We start from the raw sequence: 20,731 nt of genomic DNA on the forward strand, positions 1-20,731 counted from the left end.
AAAAAAGTGGTTTCTTACTAAAAATAGAGAAGTTGATTAAAAGTGTTTGGAAAAGAGTGGAAGCTGATAGAGCAATTATCATTCTCAACTTCTTAAAAGTACTTATATTTATTTATACAAACGGACACAAACGGGTCTAGAAGTTTCTAGTAAACAAACAGCGACTATATATATATATATATATATATATATATATATATATATATATATATATATATATATCTGTGTGTGTGTGTGTGTGTGTGTGTGTGTGTGTGTGTGTGTGTTCAATTTCTTAAAAAGTAGTAGGATTGTGTGTGTTCAACTTCTTAGAAAGTAGTAGGATTATTTTTTTTAGTGACACTTAATACTTCACCCGAGATATATATATATATATATATATATATATATATATATAGGGGCTTACTCCACTAGAAACTCAAATAGCCTAGAAACTAGAAACTAGTATCTGACCAATTTTTTATCACTTATTTTAACTGTAAATATCACTCGTTTGTACATCACAAATCACTATTTCATATACAAGAAATTTCAGAAATATAGATTTATAAATATACATATATACAACATATATCATCATCAGCTTCACTCATACCACATTGACGAAACTCCAGGCATCATTATCAACCCATTGCATCGCTAATGCGGTCACCCATACCCACGATTGACCTATCACCGTTTGTCACCATAACTTGTCATTACTAGTGATTATTTACCACCACCACACACCACATCTCATCATTTTTTACCATCATAGACCTCCTACAACTATAATTGATCATCAATAATCGATAACCAATAGCAAACGTAAGTAAATTTTCTCACTTATCAATAATAAAAATTGCTAATTTAACTGCATAAAATAGTGATAAATAGCGTATAAACGAGTGATATTTGTGGTTATAAACAGTGATCGTGGGAGTGGTTTCTAGTTTCTAGAATAACATTAGTTTCTATTTGATCACTTGCCTATATATATATATATATATATATATATATATATATATATATATATATATATATTGTTAAGTTCTATGGAGTACATAAAAACATTGGAGTATTGGAGTACAAATCATAATTTATTAGTTTAATCATAAATAATATCTCTGATTATCCAAATTTATATATAATTTATCATTTATAAGTAGTATTAAACATAATTATAAATTAATCATTAATATCTTTCAACTTTTAACAAGCATTAAGATTGTTGTTCTGCTTATAAGTTATATTGATGCAGAACATAATGTTCTACGATTTATAAAAGTAATTGTTCTATCTTTTGATTACAATGTTTATGTTGTAGAACATAATCCGCAGGTTTTCGGATGTTTACAAATATTATAAAACAAAAAAAATTAAGATTTAAATGACTAAATTATATTGTATTAATCTTGTACTCCAATACTCCAATATTTTTTGTACTCCATAGAACTTGACTATATATATATATATATATATATATATATATATATATATATATATATATATATATATATATCCACACATTTGTTTTGGTCTATATATAATTTAAGTAATTATTAGATTCCGAGTCAAAGTAAGTATTTAGATTATTTAGATAATATTTCTTATATTTGTAAAATTTTATATTATACACACACACACACAGATATATATATTACATATAATATCAAAATATTTTATGGATAGCTTTGCTAGAATAATTCTAAAATATTGAGATTCCTAGTTTCATAAGAAGCAAATGCACATTCATTTTTAATAAATATATGAATGCTAACACACATACATGTAACAAATATATGCGTGTTAGAATTTATAATCATTAACTTGGTTTATTGTGCATGGTCTAACAAATTTAATATTATATATGTTTATACATATGATTAATAATTTTGATATCATATATATGTATATTCATTAACTAGGATCGTATGCATGTTGAATTATGAACAAATAATTATATATTCAGTATAAAATATTATGTAAATTAATAAAATTATAATTTATAGATAAATAATAGAGTATTCATTATTTGATAAACTAATAACGTTATTAAAATATAGAGATTTTTCGGTAGATTTTTTGATGTCGTGACGTTCTTAAAAATAAGCAGGTCAAGATGGTGGTTGTTCGACTAAAGAGCATCGCTTCCATATGTTAGGATAAATTTATTTTATGAAAAGCAATTTCAGCAAAAAAAATTCAGTCAAAACTTGATGACGATGAGACCATTTGATAATAAAGAAGTTCTTGCTTGAGGGTTATGAACCATATATAAAGTTAAGCATAATCAAGAGTGTGTTATTGTTAAAAATATGAAAATGTTCATGTCACCAATATGTATGATGACTATTTTCACCTAATACAAGAGAATCTGAAAATTTTTTAAATCGTAAAAATAATTATCAAAGAAGTGAAATAGATGGTAGCAAAAATTATATGACTACGGACTCTAGAAAAATGATTTAACAAAGAATAAGATAAATTCGATGCAAATGAACAACATAATAAAAGTCTTGAGAAAATTCATAAAGATGAAAAAGAGAGAAATATGAAACATCATGTTATATGTGTGCAGAAATAATTCATTGATACTTATATATCAATGGATAATTTACAACTAAAAATAAGAATATAAATATTGAAGCGAGTTATCAAAATTTCAGAATTGTTGCTTAATTTTTGATGAGATTGATGATATGTATTAATGCAAATTAGTGTTGTATAAATCAAGTCAAGTCAATTTGAATTTCTATCAAAAAACTTGGAGAACACAAGTTACTTCATAAATAATGTGATGAAGTATGATGTGTATCCAATGAAAGATTAGAGTGTTTTAAAACATCATTTTAATTTGAAGTGTCCTTTTATATAATATGTGAAGTTTGTTATGTGACTTTGTAATTTGTTCTAACAATCGCCAAATCGCCGGTTAAACTTGTATTGAACTAATTCAATAGTTGTCATTACAGAGACAATTTACTAAGAACTAAAGTATAAAGTTCAATAAAAATTTTACTTATACAAGTACCATCGTAGAGAAATAACTCAAATAAGCAATAATTGATAAAAATTTCGGATCGTGTTTTTGGAAGTGGGTGTGATTGATTAAGGGAGTCCCTTTAATTACCATAACAAAACGCGGGAGAGTATAAGATGACATATATGATAATGCTGAGAACAACCATATGAACATGACAAAACTAAAAATCATCTAAATATTACATTTAAGGTTGTAATATGATGCATGATCATGTTGTTTTATATTTAGTATATAAGTTTAGTTGTGTTTTAATTTATTTTATCTTAGAATATATATCGTTATGTAAATAATGTAGTATTATGAAGTAATATTTGTTAATTTTTTATTCAAATAATTTCTTCCATTGTTAAATTATTTTTCGGTGGATTCAATAAGAAGTTGAAGATATAAATATTGTTTTGTAGATTTAAAACTATTAGAAAATACTTGTGCAAAATATTTATTTCTTACTTTTACAACACTTTCGTATTGTGTAGAAAAATATATTAAATTAGCGAGAAATGACTATTTTATCATTATTTTAATGCGCAAGTGTCCAAAATATCACTTGTCATTAAACGTGCCCAGAATAACTAAAAGTGTTAGATGAAAATAATAGTAAACACACCAGTTAACTTGAAAGATATGACACATTTTTGATAAATGAGATGAGAATACGCATGTTAACTATGCGTTTGTTGGGATTCGTATCGATACAATACGTTTGTCGTCTGACTTTGACCAATTGTGAAGCGGTCAAAAATAGTTATTTTCGATTGTAATTGGTCAAAATAATCTTTTTCGATCAGATTGTGACAATCGAAAAATAGCCACTTTTAGTAGTGATGTGTATTGAGCCGAAAGATATTAAAAAGCATATCAATTCAACTTGAACTACGTAACTGGAAAATATTTGTATTAAGAAATACATGTTATGCTATATAAATATGTGTGTCAAGACTAGGCATGCTATAAAATGCATATATTTCATTATTTTGGACATTGTTCCCGTAATTGAGAAATATATAATAGACATTTACCCTAAATTAACAGTTAACTATATTTCTTTCCAGTTATCTCTCCGTTAGTTAAGGTAATAATAAAGCTTCTCCACTCGACATGTTAGTAGGTTCATTGTCCGTAATATAAACGGTTTTCACTTTTAAGTTGAAGCTATATCACGTGCTCGTACATGACCATGACCCGCTATTCTCCATGCAAAACCCTATAAATAGAGAGCTCTTCCCTTTCCATATCAAAACAACCATTTCCATATCTAACTACTTTCTCTTCTTTTGCTCAAATTCTCAGCTCTAGAAAAATCAACACACTCCCATTATGCCTATTTTCTCCAAAATTGGTATCATTGGAGCTGGTATTAGTGGCATAGCTGCTGCTAAACAGCTCTCCCAATTCCATCCCATGGTTTTCGAGTCCTCGGACTCCCTTGGAGGAGTGTGGAAACATTGCTCATTTCGCACTACCAAACTCCAAACTCCACGTTGTGATTACGAGTTCTCGGATTTTCCTTGGACTAAAAGGGATAATTCCAGCTTTCCATCCTACCAGGAAGTGTTGGATTATCTGTATTCCTATGCTACCAGCTTTGATTTGCTTAAATTTGTGAAATTCAACTCAAAGGTGGTGGAGATCAGGTTTGTTGGTGATCGTGAGACCACCGCGGAAGTGGGAAGTTTCATTGGTACAGGTAAACCTGTATGGGAGGTTGCTGTCCAGACTAATCAATCAGAGATTGTTGAGGTATTTATATACGTATGTGCTTACTGGTAAAATTAAATTTTAGAAAATGGGACAAAAAAAAATAAATCTGTCAATAGAACTAACATTTATAACAACTGATTATAGTTGTGATGTTATGTGCATTTAAGCTAAGATTGTTAATTTGTTACAATTTTGTGAGCAGTGGTATTCCTTTGAGTTTCTGGTGGTGTGCACTGGAAAATATGGCGATGAACCGAAAGTGCCACTCTTTCCTCAGAACAAAGGGCCTGAGGTATTCAGAGGGAAGGTGATGCATTCCATGGAATACAGCAAACTGGATGAAGAAGGCAGTGTTGAACTTGTCAAAGACAAAAAGGTTGCTGTGGTTGGGTACAAGAAATCTGCCATTGACATGGCTGTTGAATGTGCTGAAGCCAATCAAGGTACATATGTTTAGTTAATTAATTAGTAACTAGCTATCTGTGTAGTGATGATTGTATGATTTGTTTGTGAGAAATAATAATTTGGAAAGATTTAGTGTCAGAGAAGAAGAAGGATGTGTGAGAAAGACAAAAACAGATCTAAAAGGTCAAATGTCTGGGGGTTAAGACTACATCACTATTACAAAATTGAATTGTTTGATTCAGTTCTTGACTTGACTTGATTTTATAATTGCCTATGGAGTATAGTTTAATCTACAAACTCTACTAACCTCCTCCATTTATTAAATTAAGTTCACTGATGCTTATTAAAATGCATAGCTTAAATTTTAATATATGTATACTGACCTGTCTGCAACATTTTATGAAAAAAGGTCCAGAAGGTCAAGCTTGCACAATGATAATAAGGACATTGCATTGGACAGTTCCACATTACTCCATCTGGGGTTTACCATTTTACTGGTTCTATTCAACTAGATTTTCTCAGTTCCTCCATCAAAGGCCTAATCAAGGCCTCCTCAGGACCATCCTTTGCCATTTTGCATCTCCTATGGTAAATTTTTCATATACATTCTTATCGTTATTTAACTATAAGCTAGTTCATTATTATGAAGAACATGATTATAATTTTCAAATCATACAGAGGCAGGGAATTTCAAAGTTCATCGAGTCCTACTTGGCGTGGAAGCTCCCACTGCGCAAGTATGGCTTGAAACCAGATCATCCGTTTGAGGAAGATTATGCATCTTGTCAGATGGCCATCTTGCCGGAGAGCTTCTTCTCTGAGGCTGATAAGGGAAAGATCATGTTCAAAAGAGCTTCCAGATGGTGGTTTTGGGAAGGAGGAATTGAATTTGAAGATAATACCAGGTTAGAAGCTGATGTAGTGCTCCTTTCCACTGGTTTCGATGGCAAGAAAAAAGTCAGATCCATATTGCCAGATCCCTTCCGTAGTTTATTGGAATCTCCTTCTGGTGCCATGCCATTGTACAGGTATGAAAACTATATCCACATGAAGGTCAAACATTGTTTTTTATCACATTGAGTTTCATGCCTGATCTACTCTGAAATGTGTTGCTTTTACAAAACAGGGGTACGATCCATCCTTTCATTCCAAACATGGCATTTGTGGGTTACGTGGAAAGTGTTTCGAACCTGCATACTGCAGAGATCAGGTGTATATGGCTGGCTAGACTTCTTGGTGGTCAATTCAAGCTTCCAAGCATTGAGAAGATGCTTGAACAAACGACTACAGAGATGGAAATTATGCGGAACACAACACGATTTTACAAGAGGAACTGCATTTCTACATTCAGTATCAACCACAGTGATGAAATCTGTGAAGAGATGGGATGGAGCTCATGGAGGAAGAAGAACTGGTTTTCTGAAGCATTTAGCGCATATAACAGTCGCGATTATGAACAGCACAAGGAAGACAAAGCATGAAATCGTTAACTGGATGTGCTATAGATCTATTCAATTTGTAACCATTATCATTCATTTGTTTTTGTATTTAAATATGTCCAAGTACTTACTGAATAAGTTTCCGAGTTCTCAAACTTTGGAATCAGTCTCACCTAGATAATTTTGGCTCCACTAAAAATTGTAATGTCAGTTCATGGCTAAGTCCAGGAACAATATAGAAGAAAATTATACCCATGTACGAGCATTACATCATATCTGTTACTGAATTTCGAATATCAGATATTATTTATAGTACCACTCTTCATGAGATACAGATTGTACAAGTGTAAGAAATATCCTAAGATTACAAAATCAAATTAAAGAAACAGCAGAGGAAGAACCAGATACCATGAGTTTGTTGATAAGAAACGCTCAAAGGCTTTGAAGCAGCTTCAATGTCTCATCAATATGCTTTTCAGGTTGAAACTGGTTATTGTAGATGAGCTGAACCTTCCCATTTTTGTCGAGGACATATGTCTGTCGTCCAGGCAAAGTACCAAAAAGATCAGATGGCACACCCCAATCTTTTCTGACCTTGTTACCCTCATCACTCAGCAATGTAAATGGAAGTTTGTACTTCTTTGCAAATGCCTACACCAATTTGAAATATTGTGTTAAGTGTAAAAATTATCCCCATAATGACTACAAAGGAAAATGCATAAACCGAGGGAAGGGCAATGGCCGCACAAAACCCCTCTAAACCAAAACAAAGGCCCCATAATTTTATATCAGGTTATTAAGTGAAAGCCCTAAGCAAAGAAAATATTCTGGTTTAGTTGACATCAGAGTCGGACTTCCAATTCTCTGTGAAAGAAAAGAAAATAGTTTCAAAAAAGGCGAGAACTGATACATTCCTGTGCTCTGTATCTTCACAGGGCACATCAAAACAACGCACTTTTCAAAAGAACTGATGTGCTGCCACAATTGATGAAAGATCAAATTACAGATATAAAGGTGCTGAATATTCCTGAATCTGATGAACTAGGAGACTAATAAAAAGATTTCAGTACCTAAGTATCAGATTGATATAGCAATCAGCTTGTATATGTGTTAAAATAACCATTCAATTCCAATAATATCAAAAAAACAATTCCTACATAATTTTTCAAAGCTTGTCCGATTTAACAGACCTATAGCTTTTATTACTATGAGATGCTCTAACACAATACATAGGCACATATAAATGTCACACATTTCAAAAGGGACAACACAGTTGCTTGAATGATAATGTTTAGACAGACATTTAAGCAAACTTAACAACAAATTCTAGGCACGCTAGAATAGAGCATTTCAGAGTAACTATAAATTACTTGAAAATGTTGCTAGTGAAACAGTCTAAGGTGAGAAACGAAGTAGCAAACTCAAAGCTTGCATTACCTTATGTGAAGACGCATCATCACCACTGATCCCGACAACCTCAGCGCCCGCTTTCTTAAATTTCTCATAAGAATCTCTGAAAGCACATGCCTGCAAAAAACTTGTTAGGGGAAACCAACAACATTTACAAGAGTCCCCTTATTCACACAAGATTATAACATGCCATTCTCACTCCCCCTCCCAACAAGACCAAATGTAAACTAACAAAAGATGACATAAACAATTGAAATAAGATTAAATTCATAAAAAAAAAAAAAAAAGGATCAGAAAAAGAGACCTGTTTGGTGCAGCCAGGGGTTTCATCAGCAGGGTAGAAATAAACAACAACAGGCTTGCCCTTAAATTTCGAAAGACTAACATTCCTGCCATCTTGATCTTTCAATGTGAATGCTGGAGGCGCTGACCCTTTATTCACCTTGACAGCACAAATTCAACCAATAGATATTACATACTGAGAAAATTTGAAATTTTAAATTTAAAAAAAAAAAAAAAGTACCTTGGCAGAAATGGTGCAAATCTTGGTGGAAAAACAAGGGGTGGAGAGAGAAGAGGAATGTGTGATCTTGAGACCATAAATTTGAGAATGCGAAGATGATTTGGTAAGAAAGTGAGGAGAATGTTGTGTGGGGGAGTGAGTGGAGAGTGAAGAAGCAAGAAGAGTGTGTTTGGATATGGATGCAGATGCAGTAGCACAAGGGGAAGCCATTGTAGATGTTAGAAGCTTTCAGAAGATGTAAACAAAACTTTCTGTGATTTTCACTATGAAATGGTTGGAGTTGAGATAAGAAAAGTTGTGGCTTTATTCCCACCCCAGACACCTTACTCTCCCACCTCCATATATCTTTTTGTTTTTCTTTTTAATAACTTCAACTGATATTTTTACGTACAAGCTCTGTTTTACCGATTAATCCATGTTTTGCAATTCAACAAACTGATTAAATATCTGATTATTTAATTATTCATCTGATTAATATCCACTCAATCTGATTTCTTATTTCATGTTTTCACCGATTAAGTCTTATTTTATTTTTTAGAACGCTGTATATAATTATAAAGCCCCCAAAATTTAGTATATAATTCAAACGCCAACTCATTGACAGTGTATAGCTACATACTAATTTTTTTAAAGGTTATATGAATTTTTTTTTTACTAACTTATAGTTAAAAAGACAAATTATTAAATTAGACAGTGTGCAAGTCTCATTTCATTAATCTGGGAGAGAGTGATAATTAACAGTTTTTTAGTAGTGCTGCAGTTTCCATACAACATCATAATTCCTGCGTAAACACTTAACAATCACATATTCACATTAAATGGACATTGTCATACAAATCAGAGGCTCCATGCTTATTCATTTTTCTAGTAGTGTCAATTGTCAAAGAATACATAATATCTTCCTGAATCTTCATTAAATTTCCTAATCTAATAATTGCCTCAGTACATGTAGTGTGTAGCATATGCATTCTTTGTGTTCTTCTGATTCATTTGCATATATCATCTCTTGAGCATCCTCTTTAGAAGTATTCTTTGTGAAACTCAAATCGCGTCGATGTCTTGTGACTTAACTCATGTGACAGCTCCTTCAGTTCTTTAGCAAGCATGGGCATTCCGCAGTAAAACACACCTGCAAAGCACAATGCCTTTTTAATCAGCATCTCTAAATCATCACAACAAATTGCAGGTGTTTGCTTCTTCTTTTGCAGTTCTCAACTCGATTCGAGGTGATCAAGTCTAGTTAAGGTTACATGAAATCTTACCTACTGTGGCAAAAGGATGCTTCAGAGCTATTTTTGTCAACTCTTCTTTCCAATTTGGCCTTGCAAAATGTGTCCTCACCTGAAAATGAAGTGCTTGTGTTTATCGCCACATTGCATAAAAACATTACCTTTGAATTGTCTAGTAAGACTTATTAAATGGATAAGATAACAATAAGTGTAATATTAGTAACTTACCCTGGTTCCAGAGAGGATATCAATACCATGTTTGGCATGGTTGAGAGCTTGAACCATTGTTATTAGGGTCGATCTTGCATCGCCCTCTTCATAAACACTAGTAAGATAGTTGTGCATCTCTATATGGCCCTGTTAAAAGAAATTATTAGCCACAACTAAATCAAGGTCTAATTATGAAAATTATTGAGATGAGCTATCTGGTGTTTAGCACATGAGTGTAATCAAACTAAATATTCTTCCAGTCCCGAGTCTCTTACCTTATGGTCCATCTCTGCTACTTCATTCATTACTCCTTCGAACCACTCCAAGGAGCCAGGTTCTCGGGTAACCCAATAGAAATGTGCACTTCTAGTCCTCTGTGATTTCTTTTTTTCATTTGGTGTCATACTTGAAGAGGCAAAGCTAGTTACGCTATCTTCTGACTTGCTATTATCAGTATTTGAATCCTAAGACAGCAACAGTGCAACAAGTACCATAATATGGATGAGAATCATGAGCAAACACTACTACCTACTAGGAAAGCAATGTCACTGCTAAATTGATCCTACTCACCGTTTGATCTTCAAATGTTCTTGTATTGTTAACTAGATCTCGGAGAATACTTATAAAAGGAGTTGCTCCAATTCCAAGTCCAACAAGAAGTAAGATGTCATAGTTTTGGTAATCTTGAGCTGGAGCACCATAAGGTCCATCCACGAACAATCTGGGCAAACTGCATAAGGTATATGTTTGATGAGATTGTGAACATCGTAATTCTACAGGGTAATCAATTAATTTTAACATTACAACACCTTAATAAAGATAATGCACTCACCCTGTTTGATCTACATGATGTTGTCCAAACTTTGCTCGGCCAATGATACATGGCGAGCAGTTGTCTTCTGTAAATACCCGTTTTAGCTCTTGCGTCCAATCTCCTACTGTCCGAATGTGAATACTGAGGTAGTCATCTCCTGGTGCTGAAGTAATAGAAAATGGATGCCTGAATGGTTGTTTAGAAAGATATTTTACTTTTCAAAAGAAGTGCTAGTCACAAAATGGAAATTGCTTATCAGCTGGGAAAAGAAAAATTACCATTCAAAAGGAGATATTGATGGGCATTGAAGAAATATGTACTGCCCACTCTTATACTTAAATCCGCTTGGTTTTGACATGATTATGTTGAAGACATCTCCTGGTAGAATTGAAACCTGTAAAAATTTATGATATCATGAACAAGACTCCGTAATTTTAACTATTTTAAAGGAAAGACAAACACTAAATGCATTACCTTCAATAGCTTAACAGAATGATATTCTGATCGAAATGTTCTCAGGCATCGCTCAGCCACGTAAAGCAACAAGGGAATAGAAATATACATCCATGTCTGAGAATCCAACATAATGCTTCAGCAGTTTATAAAGACTAATCTTTTTTTATTATCAAAAGATTAGAATTAAAAAGTAATAGAGTGGTATATAGGTTCTTACTGTTTTCTGGTACCATTTGTCGACCAAGAACAAGAAGTTTCCATGGACTAGTAGCAGTACGTAGACTAGAGCAGTAAGGTGATGGGAGAACCAGAATGCATTAAATCCAGTTAATCGATTCAAAGGCACTGGCAGCTTCAAAACATTTTTCCGAAAGTGTGGGGTTGCTAGGGTAAATGCAACAATCAATAACACAACCATGGAAATCCCAGTAATTGCTTCAACCCCGGTCAGAAGGTATTTGTAGCTGGGCTTTTTGTTGTCGAAGTTTGAGGCTATGACGGCAAATTTATCAGGCGATGATTTGATGAGACGAGGAAAATCACAAGCCATGTGGTTGCCTGCATGGATCAGTACTCCAATCCCTATAGCATAAGCAATTATCTGAAAATTTGGCATTTTACAAGTATCAGATATGTATCTATGAAATATGACTCACTGTTTATTATAAAAGCTGGCCTCTGTAGTTTCTTTACAACTTCTGATTCTACACAAGACTAATTGTAATAGATTGTCCCTGGTTATATCAAATTACTTATTCTGCATTTGTGATAGCAAACCATGCTTCTTCTGTTCTTCATGGCATGTATAATAAATTTGATTTGGCTTTTTATATGTTCCAGACAGTGGAGGAATCTGAATAACTATACTTGGTCGAAACAGTAGTAACACTGATCATTCTCTCACCTTGTGAAAATTAATATTGTCATTGAAAGGGATGAAAAGCCTAGCCCTTGTAGACCGGAGAAATGTCAGTATATTTCTACAAATAGGTAAAAGAATGAGTGCCATGTTAAGCTTCAGAGTTTCAGCTGCCCCTTTGGCCGTTGTCAAGCAATAGCCCATAACTTGAAATGCTGCCTTTTCCTTGTACTGTATAAATTTCCAAACAAAGAGTCCAGCCATGGCTGACAGCCATAGCAACAAGATCCAACTCCTCTGCCAGTTCTCTAATACCAGGCATTTGAGTTTAAAACGCAGTCTACACACCACACCGGCCCTGTAAGCATTTAAGTTTTGGCTCCAGCCTACACTAGCTGTACTCAGAGGTCTGCTATAGTTCATGTAGTTTTCCCTTTGAAGTAGCAGTGCTTCCAACTGCCATAACTGAATAAACTGCATGTCAGGCACATTTCATCTCCACAAATAAAATATTTATCATTCTTCGAAAGGTATCAGGCATCTCCTCCTCATTATTAATTATTCATACCTACTACATTAGGGTATTCGAGAAACATCTGTCATTCTGAGATCAGAATATTTCTTAATTATAAGGTCAAACGATAACAAACAGTTCATAGATGCAGCTATCTGTTTGCCAACCAAAAGGCAAAGGCCAACATGTTGATTACTTGTCATATTCATCAACGTTGACTCTAGCATTTTAGTTGGTATCACAATATTAAACAGCAAAAGATGATATAAGGGATGCTACCATAACAAGTGTTCAAACTATCACATATGAGAAGATGTCATAGCTAAAAAATAAATGTAGATGTACATGTTGGTTAGTAGCTATACGTTAAGCGGTATAGATATTGGAATGGATATGATACATGTATAGATAAGAATAAGATACAGACATATAATTATTTCTTCTCAAAATCTGGTTTGGAGATGGTAGGAGTGTCTGACATCATAGAAGCCGAAATCTAGAGCAGGAAAATGAATAAACAGTAAAAGTCGCTCTTTACCCTCATTAACAGTTGCTTAGAATATGTAAAATGTCTAAAATCCTCAGGAATCTGATGTTCAATATCCGTATACAATTAAGACATTCCTATGAAAAGAAGGGTTATGTAACGAATCTAACGATGAAATGAGAATGTTTTCTGCTCAGTATACAGGTTACCTCGATGTACCCAAGATTCTCAGGGTCTAATTCTTCCATGATCAGCGCAGCATATTCCTCTGCCTGCTCTTTTAGTTTGGATAACTTGTTTGCTGATGCACTAAGCATAATTAGCTGTAACGAAGAAAACAAACATCATGGTACATTCTAATTAATGCTGTTGCTTTAAGTAACTTATCTCTATGTGATGCCTTATACTTGTGTAAGTCAATGAATACATGTTTGGATCATATATATCTTTAGTTGGTTGCAGAGATTCACAGCCAGTCAGCCATTACGTTACATAATATTGACTCCCAGAATGACAAACTTCCAACAACAATCTGTTAGCTTGTCACCAGATTGAATTTGTTACAGTAATGAGAGTCATTTTTTTAACTCCACACAAAAAAAAAAAAAAAAAAATTAAGTGTGCAGTACTTATGCCTGGCAGTAGTCATCTTTAGAGTAACAATATATCTTCTCTATGAATAAAGAAGTTGAACTAATGAATTGATTTTGAGTAATACAGTAGCAGGTTAGGTAAGAATATACATTATTCGACTAATTTTACAATAAGAACAAAGAAATAAACACTAGGTACTCGAGAAAATTCTTACCTCCTGCACTTCAGTTCTTGTGACTCTTCCATCTTCGTTGCTGTCCGCCCTGAGAAGAAATTAACAAATCTCAATAATCAATTATCGTGACATAATAAGGAATATATGTGCCTGTGATTGTGATTATAATTATTTTGGTCTCCAGAGTTATAATATCCATGTTATTCCAAAATTATTAATCATATCAATGGCTTGAATCTTCTCTTTTAGCTGAAGATGCATATCTTAAATCTAATGGTTTTGAATTATTAGACGCGGACAGTAAATTTCATACATGTCAAAGAAAATCTGAAGACGAGCGTCAAAACTCTGGTCTGTAATCTGCAACCAGAAGTCATGAAGCTCATCTTTAGTGATATGTCCTATCTTCTGATTCTGATGGCGACGTCGTCTTTCCAGTACATCAAACACACCGAGCGCAAATTCCTTTGAGTCGGCCATCCCTGTCATGTAATCAAACACCGGTGATTAATCACTTGATATATCAAAAGAAAAAAAATCTGTGAAAATTAGTGCCTCAAGATGCACGAGGGCCGGTGTGACTAGAAATACCAATGCACTCAGCAAAGTCATGTCTAGAAACAAGTCCATCCTTGGCAAGAGAATCAAATCGGGACTCCACTTCTTTCCACAGCTCATTAGGCTCCGATGAATCACCTGTAGTCTTACTAATAAACCGTAGTCCTCCAAGTGCTCGTTGAGCACTGGATTTCATCCTAACAAGCTTAGCCTTCAATTTCATGGCATCTCGCGTGCTTAAATCCAGATGATTAACCTCCGTGGATGAAAACGACAGCGTTCTCAGCCACTGAAATTTGCGCCCAATTCTAGCACTCGCAGAAAGGCTGCTGCGTCCAGTGGCCACAACAGAAGAAGTCGAAGCTAAAGAGCAATTAGTATCACAGATAATATTAGCCGGATGAGGAGCAATACTACAGAGCACAACAGAGTCGTTCCGTTGCTCAAGCTCTAACGTCACCTGTACTAAATCATCATCATCATCATAATCACCACCACGTCGTTGATCAGCAGCGTTTCGTCCGAGGTCATTAAGAAAAACCGGCAGCATTGCTCCTCCTCCACCATTGTACTCAAAACCATGATCATCACAACGAATATGATCCTGAGGAAGATCAAAAGCGCGGCTATAATTTGAAGATCTCGACGAGGAGCGACTGGTTTTCATGATCTCGAATAAATTAACACAAGCAAATATATAGTATAACTATGAATGAGCGCGCAGTAGGTTCGAAACAGCAGTAATAGCACAAAATTGGGGAAAGTAAATCATGCAAAGCGAGAGAGAGCAAAGAATGAAAATAAATGCCACTCAACCAATTCAAAGCAATGCCTTTTGTGTTGCTTCTCTTCTCCATTACTAATAAACAACTCGGCAGCCACTCATCTGTTTCAAACCTCGAAAATTTATCTGTTTTAATATTTTTGTGTACTCCGTAGAACTTAGTCCATATTATATATATCGAAACAAAAGCCTCTGCTAACGATATCGTATATTAATTTATAGTGAAAGCATTTCACCAACAACGATATCATAAATGAATTCGTCATTGTGTTATGAAAGTCAAGTCTGCTGCTAATGCATGAGAAGGAGAGGATATTTATATAGGCATGTAATATCCATGAAATTTAATATGACGGTCGTGACGGGAATGAAATTGAATATATATAAGCAAGTATGATTGTGTCAACTTACGTTAGAGCTTACTATTTAGAGCTTGCTATTATTAGTTGATGTCCAGCTAGCCATCAACACAACACATTTGTAACAGTTCGTGTCTTCCACTCCTTGGCAACACACATATTCTTGGGCTCAACTTGATGTTTAATTCAATTGGTTTGTGGTAAAACTCTAAGCCACCGGGACTCGAGTTGTAGTGTGTAATAGTGAGTAGTAAGAGGGCTTCCATTAAACTTTGGTAAGATGAAGGATGTTTCTGTTCAACCAAATTCGTCTCGACAGCTGCACAATGACAACCTGCATCTTCTACCGACTATTATTACTTGCAACAGTTTTAGGAGCGTCTAATTCATGGTTAATGAGTCCGGTTAACAAAAATCGTAATTTCAAAATCACTTGTTTGTATTTGAATTAGCAATTTTGTTAAATAGAACGGTAACTCTAACCCCACTTAGGTGTCGTTTGGTTTGAGGAGTGGTATGAGGTTAGAAGGAGGAATCGGGTTAAGCGGGTGTGATTATGAGGTATCATATCAGATATATAATGTGTTTGGTGAAGTGTCAGAATCAATATATACAATTTTTGTAAAAAATCAATTATTAATTTATATTAATATTCAATTACTTAAGTAGAGAAAAAAAAAAATGAATACATCCTATACTCACCTCCCCATTTGGATATCAAAAACTCATATGCGGGTTTTGGAGGACCTTCCGGTCCCCACTTGAATATCAAAAACTCATACAGATTTTGGAGGTTTAAGGTATAAGTTTGAGATTTCATTTTCCTCATTCTCATACCTATATTTTCATTTCCGATTTTTATTCTCATGATCGAAACGTCTTCTTAACGGCTTAACATATTCTATATAAACTAGTATAGGCTTTTCGCCTCATACAACTTTCAAAAGTTCAAATAAAAACCGTTAAAAAAAAAGTTCCATCTATTTGATATAAGATATATGTGCGGTTTTGATAATTATATTACGAGGAAACAAAGTAAACTAAGAAAACATTAGTTGGTATCAGATCATGAGGACAATTTGCTGGAGAATGAAGCAATTTAATACTAAGGCTCAGTTTGAAAGTCAGAGGTTTGGAGTAAAATTAGAAGTTTGACGTGTTTTAGAGATTTGACCACTAGATTCCGCTAAAGTGAGTGTTTGGTATGGTAGTTAGCGAATTGAAATAGAGGTTTTGATCCAAAAGGCTAATTTTGAAAAAGCTACCTTGAAGAGTTTTTTGGGTTAGAGGTTTTGGTTTGTGTCAGAAAAAACTAATCAATCAGCTATTTAGCAAGCAGTTTTACGAGAAACAGCTAATTCAATCCGCTAGTCAAAAGATCTATTTCAATCGGCTAATCAAAACATCTGATTTAATCCGTTAACAGCTAACCGGTAATCTCCAAACAAGCCTTAAATCTTAATTTTATATGTGACCGATCAAGAATTCTCTGGACTGTGAAACTCTACCAAACAGAATCAAAGTAACAAAAGATTGGTTAAATATACTACAAGATATTGTGAATTTAGCTTTCAATATTATTCCAAATTGTTTTTTTTCTTAATGTAATGGCACTTGGTCGCATAGCTTTTCGCCCTCTGTTTCTAGAAGGCCGTAACTAAACTAATAAGTCTTCTGAGTACTTGTCGGAAAACAATTCTAAATATGCATTTCATTTGATTTATTAGGCAATACCAAGCTTTCTATCTATCCACCTAGGGCGTGTGGCTCTTCCCCTTTTAAAAATGTGAGGAATATATTAAAGTTCTGTAGAACCATAGTTTCAAAAATCTAATGTATATGGGATGTCCAATAATTATAGTGTAGCTTTTCACTTCTTAAAAACTTAGGAGTGTATTGGATTGGTATTTTAAAGTATTTTTTTCATTCATGAAATCTGAGGGTATTCGATTGAGATTGTTTAATTTATCTAACTTTTTATCACAACGTATTTCCAAAGATTACGGATCCCTTTGAAAATTATATCAATACCGAAACATAAATTTTCCCACATTTATGTTTTCTTTTGGATTCTATTTATTTCAGCTGGCTAAGCTTCATTTATGTTTGTGTACATACCTACCATTCACTTGAACTGGAGTTGAGCTTCATTTCATCTGATTGAAAGATAACTAAGAAATCACTGGGATGTTATATATGAACAAATCAAAATTACATGTCCAGTTCTACACTTCTATTCTGTGTATATGCATTGAAAAAAGGAAAAGCTGTGGACTCTAACCAGTCATCATCTTCCCGTAGAAACTCCTCCACTGAAAACTGTCTAGCAATATCATCACTGCAATTATTTTTGTACCCTGGCCAATTGACCCTCTGTGTTGTATTTGATCCTGGCCCGAAATTCTTGTATTCGATGTAGTCCACAGTATCTAGAGTACTGTAACTGTTCCACTTGCACCATCCTTCCCTATGTACAAGAGTTCCGATGTAACTCTTCATAATTACAGTCCTGGAGTAGTTCCGCCATGGCCTACCTAAAAACGTCGAGAAGTTTTGCCTCTCAGCCATGGAAAAATTGCGTGCAGCTATAATGGTGCAGTTCTGCAAAGATATGCCAGTGTTCTGATTTGGATCCTGTCTGCCTTGGGCTGTGACCATATTCGCCTGACCAGGATTCGGTTTTCTGATTAGTATCTGACAGCTCTGAAATATAGCTGCTGCGTTTCCAAAGATGAAATCAATTGTTCCTTGGATTGTGCACTCAAGGTAGAACTGTCTCAGAGAATGTGCATAAAGGGTGTCCTGGTGAGAGATGATTTCACAATGATAAAAAGCAGCATTCGATGTCACTCTTAGTGCAACTGCCTGATGCTTCTCTGGGCCTGATGTATTTATAATGGTGAGATCCCTTGCCAAAAATCTATTTCCAATCACACCTGCATATGAATGTGCATATTCATATCCATGGAACAAAATTCAACACGATACACCGAAATCAAAACTAAAATGACAAGAAAACAACCGGATTAACCCAAATATGACCATGAAAGGACTCTTTGACTAAAATTACATTCCTTCAATCTTTATATCAATTAACTTATTTAGGGGGGAAAAATGGTAAGATGAACACAAACAGCAGAGAACTGAATACATAAAACATATAGACGTCAGCTCCCTAAAAATCTGACTATACTGCAGTATGCTAGATATATAAGCATATACAAGTATGTCCTCTGCATCTGCAGTCACTTGTGTGCAATGGGAGACTCTAAAGATGCCGCAATCAAAGTTATACACACTGGCGACTGGAAAGCATTGTTTTATTGAAATTCCTGACACTGCTCATCAGATTAGCAAAGGGGTGCACTTTTCTTACTCAAGTTATGTGTGTGCTGGATTCAATTTTTATTTCAGCACTATGTTTCTTTGTTCACTAAGATTGATTTACACAAATTTCTCGCTTTCTTATCTTTAGCTACGTTTCGTATTTATACTTTATATAAAGCTATTTTCTTCTAAAGTATCTGTAACACTAATAGAGATGTTGTACTACTTATTGAGTGGAATTTGGTCTCTGGATTGATACAGACAAGTGCCCTTAAAATTATGATTGAACTAAAACTAAGGATCTACATTTCCCCCCAAACAACCTCTTTCAATTTCCTCAGCAGTTCTCCATAGGTTTAAAGCTTTTTTATGACATTCCTAAATTTTTGTAGTCTGACTGACTCTGCTTATTTTGCTACTCTACTTGCTAAAAGTAGTAAAATGAACACAAACGGCACAGAATTGGATACATAAAAAATATAGACCTCAGCTCCCCAAAATTTGACTATACTGCAGTATGCTAGATATCGAAATGCACTAATTGAAGTAACAAAAAGACAATTAAGCATACTCAAGGTTGCAGTCTTGAAAGTAGAGAATCCATCCACTAAGTTTCTTGACCCCATGATCACTGTCAAGTTGACACCATCTCCAACCATTATAACATTATGTTTCCCCCTTGGAATCACCACATTCTCCGAGTATACCCCAGCTTTAATCTTCATCACATAAGGATCCGAACTCTTGTTTGGTGCCATATGAACCGCCTCCATGATCGTCGTAAAATTCCCAGTACCATCTTTTGCAACTGTAACATTTGGACTACTCAATCTTGATGCTGCTACTTCAATCAGCTCTGCTTCTGTCATCCCACCCAGAACCTTCTTTTCCTTACTCCACATATCCGAACTATTCGTAACATTTCCTCCGCTTTCCTGATTTTCCAAATTCTTGATCAGGGCCAAAGAATTACTTATCATCTTCAAAATAGGACTCAACAGAACCTGAAGCTGTTCCTTAAAATCCTCTCTGATTCCCCCCTCATAATCCGAATCGAGCCCCAAATCAAAAAACCCATCAAGACAAGTATTCCCATTAGTCATTGCAGCACTCAGAAGAGTCTTGAGATTCCCATAAGACCTGGCCTGAGAACGAGGAACTGAATACAAATCATCAGTGGCTTGTCTAAGTTCATAGAGAGTCTGATCCAACATCTCCAAACAATCATGCACGCCATTCTGTTCTCGCAAACTCAAATCTTGGTTTCTCACAAACCTAATCAAGAACACAAGCCGTGCATTCTTGACTTGCCTCAGAGTTTGGTTCACAGTGATTTCAAGAATGTGGTGCAGAGTGATATTTGGGTTGGAAACAGAGGAGAGTGAAGTGAAACAGAGTGAAGGGTAGAGAGTGTTGGTACAAGCGTTGTTGATTGTTGGGTGAGTTTGTAATGGATGATCAAGTGGTGAAGAAGAAGAGTTTGATGAGTTGAGGGGAAGGAATGAAGCGAGGAGAGTTGTGATGAGAGTGAGGAAGATGAAGATGAGGAGAGTGTTTCTTTGTTCAAGGCCTCTTGTTGTCAGATTTCTCAGTTTCGGCTCCATGGCTTGTTTCTGTCAACTCGTGTGTTTGTGCTCCATGTAGAGAGAGAAATGAGGAGAGAAGTACGCGTCAGCGAGATGAACAAAACAACAGAATACTCCTCTGACAGCATTTCCGGGTGATCTTTTTCTTTTTTTTACAAATATGACTTATAACCGAGTATATGAGAAGAAATTTCGGGTGAGCCGTCGAACCTGGAACAACAGAAGATAAAATCTTAAGCACTAAGCTATCCAACCGTGCTTGAGTGATCCCTATTT

General features: G+C 34.6%; 4 protein-coding genes across 4 annotated transcripts; 1 reads left to right on the forward strand and 3 right to left on the reverse strand.

The window, feature by feature from the left end:
- Positions 1–4,280: 4,280 nt before the first annotated feature.
- LOC108193795 (probable flavin-containing monooxygenase 1) lies at positions 4,281–6,660 on the forward strand. Its single transcript, XM_017360613.2, has 5 exons — positions 4,281–4,765; positions 4,929–5,169; positions 5,541–5,719; positions 5,810–6,159; positions 6,258–6,660. Exons 1-5 carry the CDS (start codon positions 4,343–4,345, stop codon positions 6,610–6,612), a joined length of 1,548 nt encoding a protein of 515 aa, XP_017216102.1. The 5' UTR covers positions 4,281–4,342; the 3' UTR covers positions 6,613–6,660.
- Positions 6,661–6,806: 146 nt separating this feature from the next.
- On the reverse strand, positions 6,807–8,840 carry LOC108193796 (peroxiredoxin Q, chloroplastic). Its single transcript, XM_017360615.2, has 4 exons — positions 8,504–8,840; positions 8,285–8,422; positions 8,008–8,097; positions 6,807–7,221 (listed from the first exon to the last, which is right to left on the reverse strand). The coding sequence occupies exons 1-4, from the start codon at positions 8,711–8,713 to the stop codon at positions 7,003–7,005; spliced, it is 657 nt and encodes a 218-aa protein (XP_017216104.1). The 5' UTR covers positions 8,714–8,840; the 3' UTR covers positions 6,807–7,002.
- Positions 8,841–9,328: 488 nt separating this feature from the next.
- LOC108196193 (respiratory burst oxidase homolog protein E) lies at positions 9,329–15,203 on the reverse strand. The gene is made up of 14 exons (XM_017363360.2): positions 14,433–15,203; positions 14,155–14,323; positions 13,881–13,929; positions 13,282–13,395; positions 12,117–12,536; positions 11,430–11,813; positions 11,231–11,326; positions 11,035–11,150; positions 10,775–10,942; positions 10,513–10,672; positions 10,218–10,406; positions 9,961–10,089; positions 9,766–9,844; positions 9,329–9,632 (listed from the first exon to the last, which is right to left on the reverse strand). The coding sequence occupies exons 1-14, from the start codon at positions 15,064–15,066 to the stop codon at positions 9,523–9,525; spliced, it is 2,817 nt and encodes a 938-aa protein (XP_017218849.1). The 5' UTR covers positions 15,067–15,203; the 3' UTR covers positions 9,329–9,522.
- A 2,479-nt stretch (positions 15,204–17,682) lies between these two features.
- LOC108196195 (pectinesterase) lies at positions 17,683–20,611 on the reverse strand. Its single transcript, XM_017363367.2, has 2 exons — positions 19,441–20,611; positions 17,683–18,478 (listed from the first exon to the last, which is right to left on the reverse strand). The coding sequence occupies exons 1-2, from the start codon at positions 20,471–20,473 to the stop codon at positions 17,754–17,756; spliced, it is 1,758 nt and encodes a 585-aa protein (XP_017218856.1). The 5' UTR covers positions 20,474–20,611; the 3' UTR covers positions 17,683–17,753.
- Positions 20,612–20,731: the final 120 nt, after the last annotated feature.

This window comes from Daucus carota, chromosome 7 (assembly GCF_001625215.2).
Source record: "Daucus carota subsp. sativus chromosome 7, DH1 v3.0, whole genome shotgun sequence".
Classification (NCBI taxonomy): domain Eukaryota; kingdom Viridiplantae; phylum Streptophyta; class Magnoliopsida; order Apiales; family Apiaceae; genus Daucus; species Daucus carota.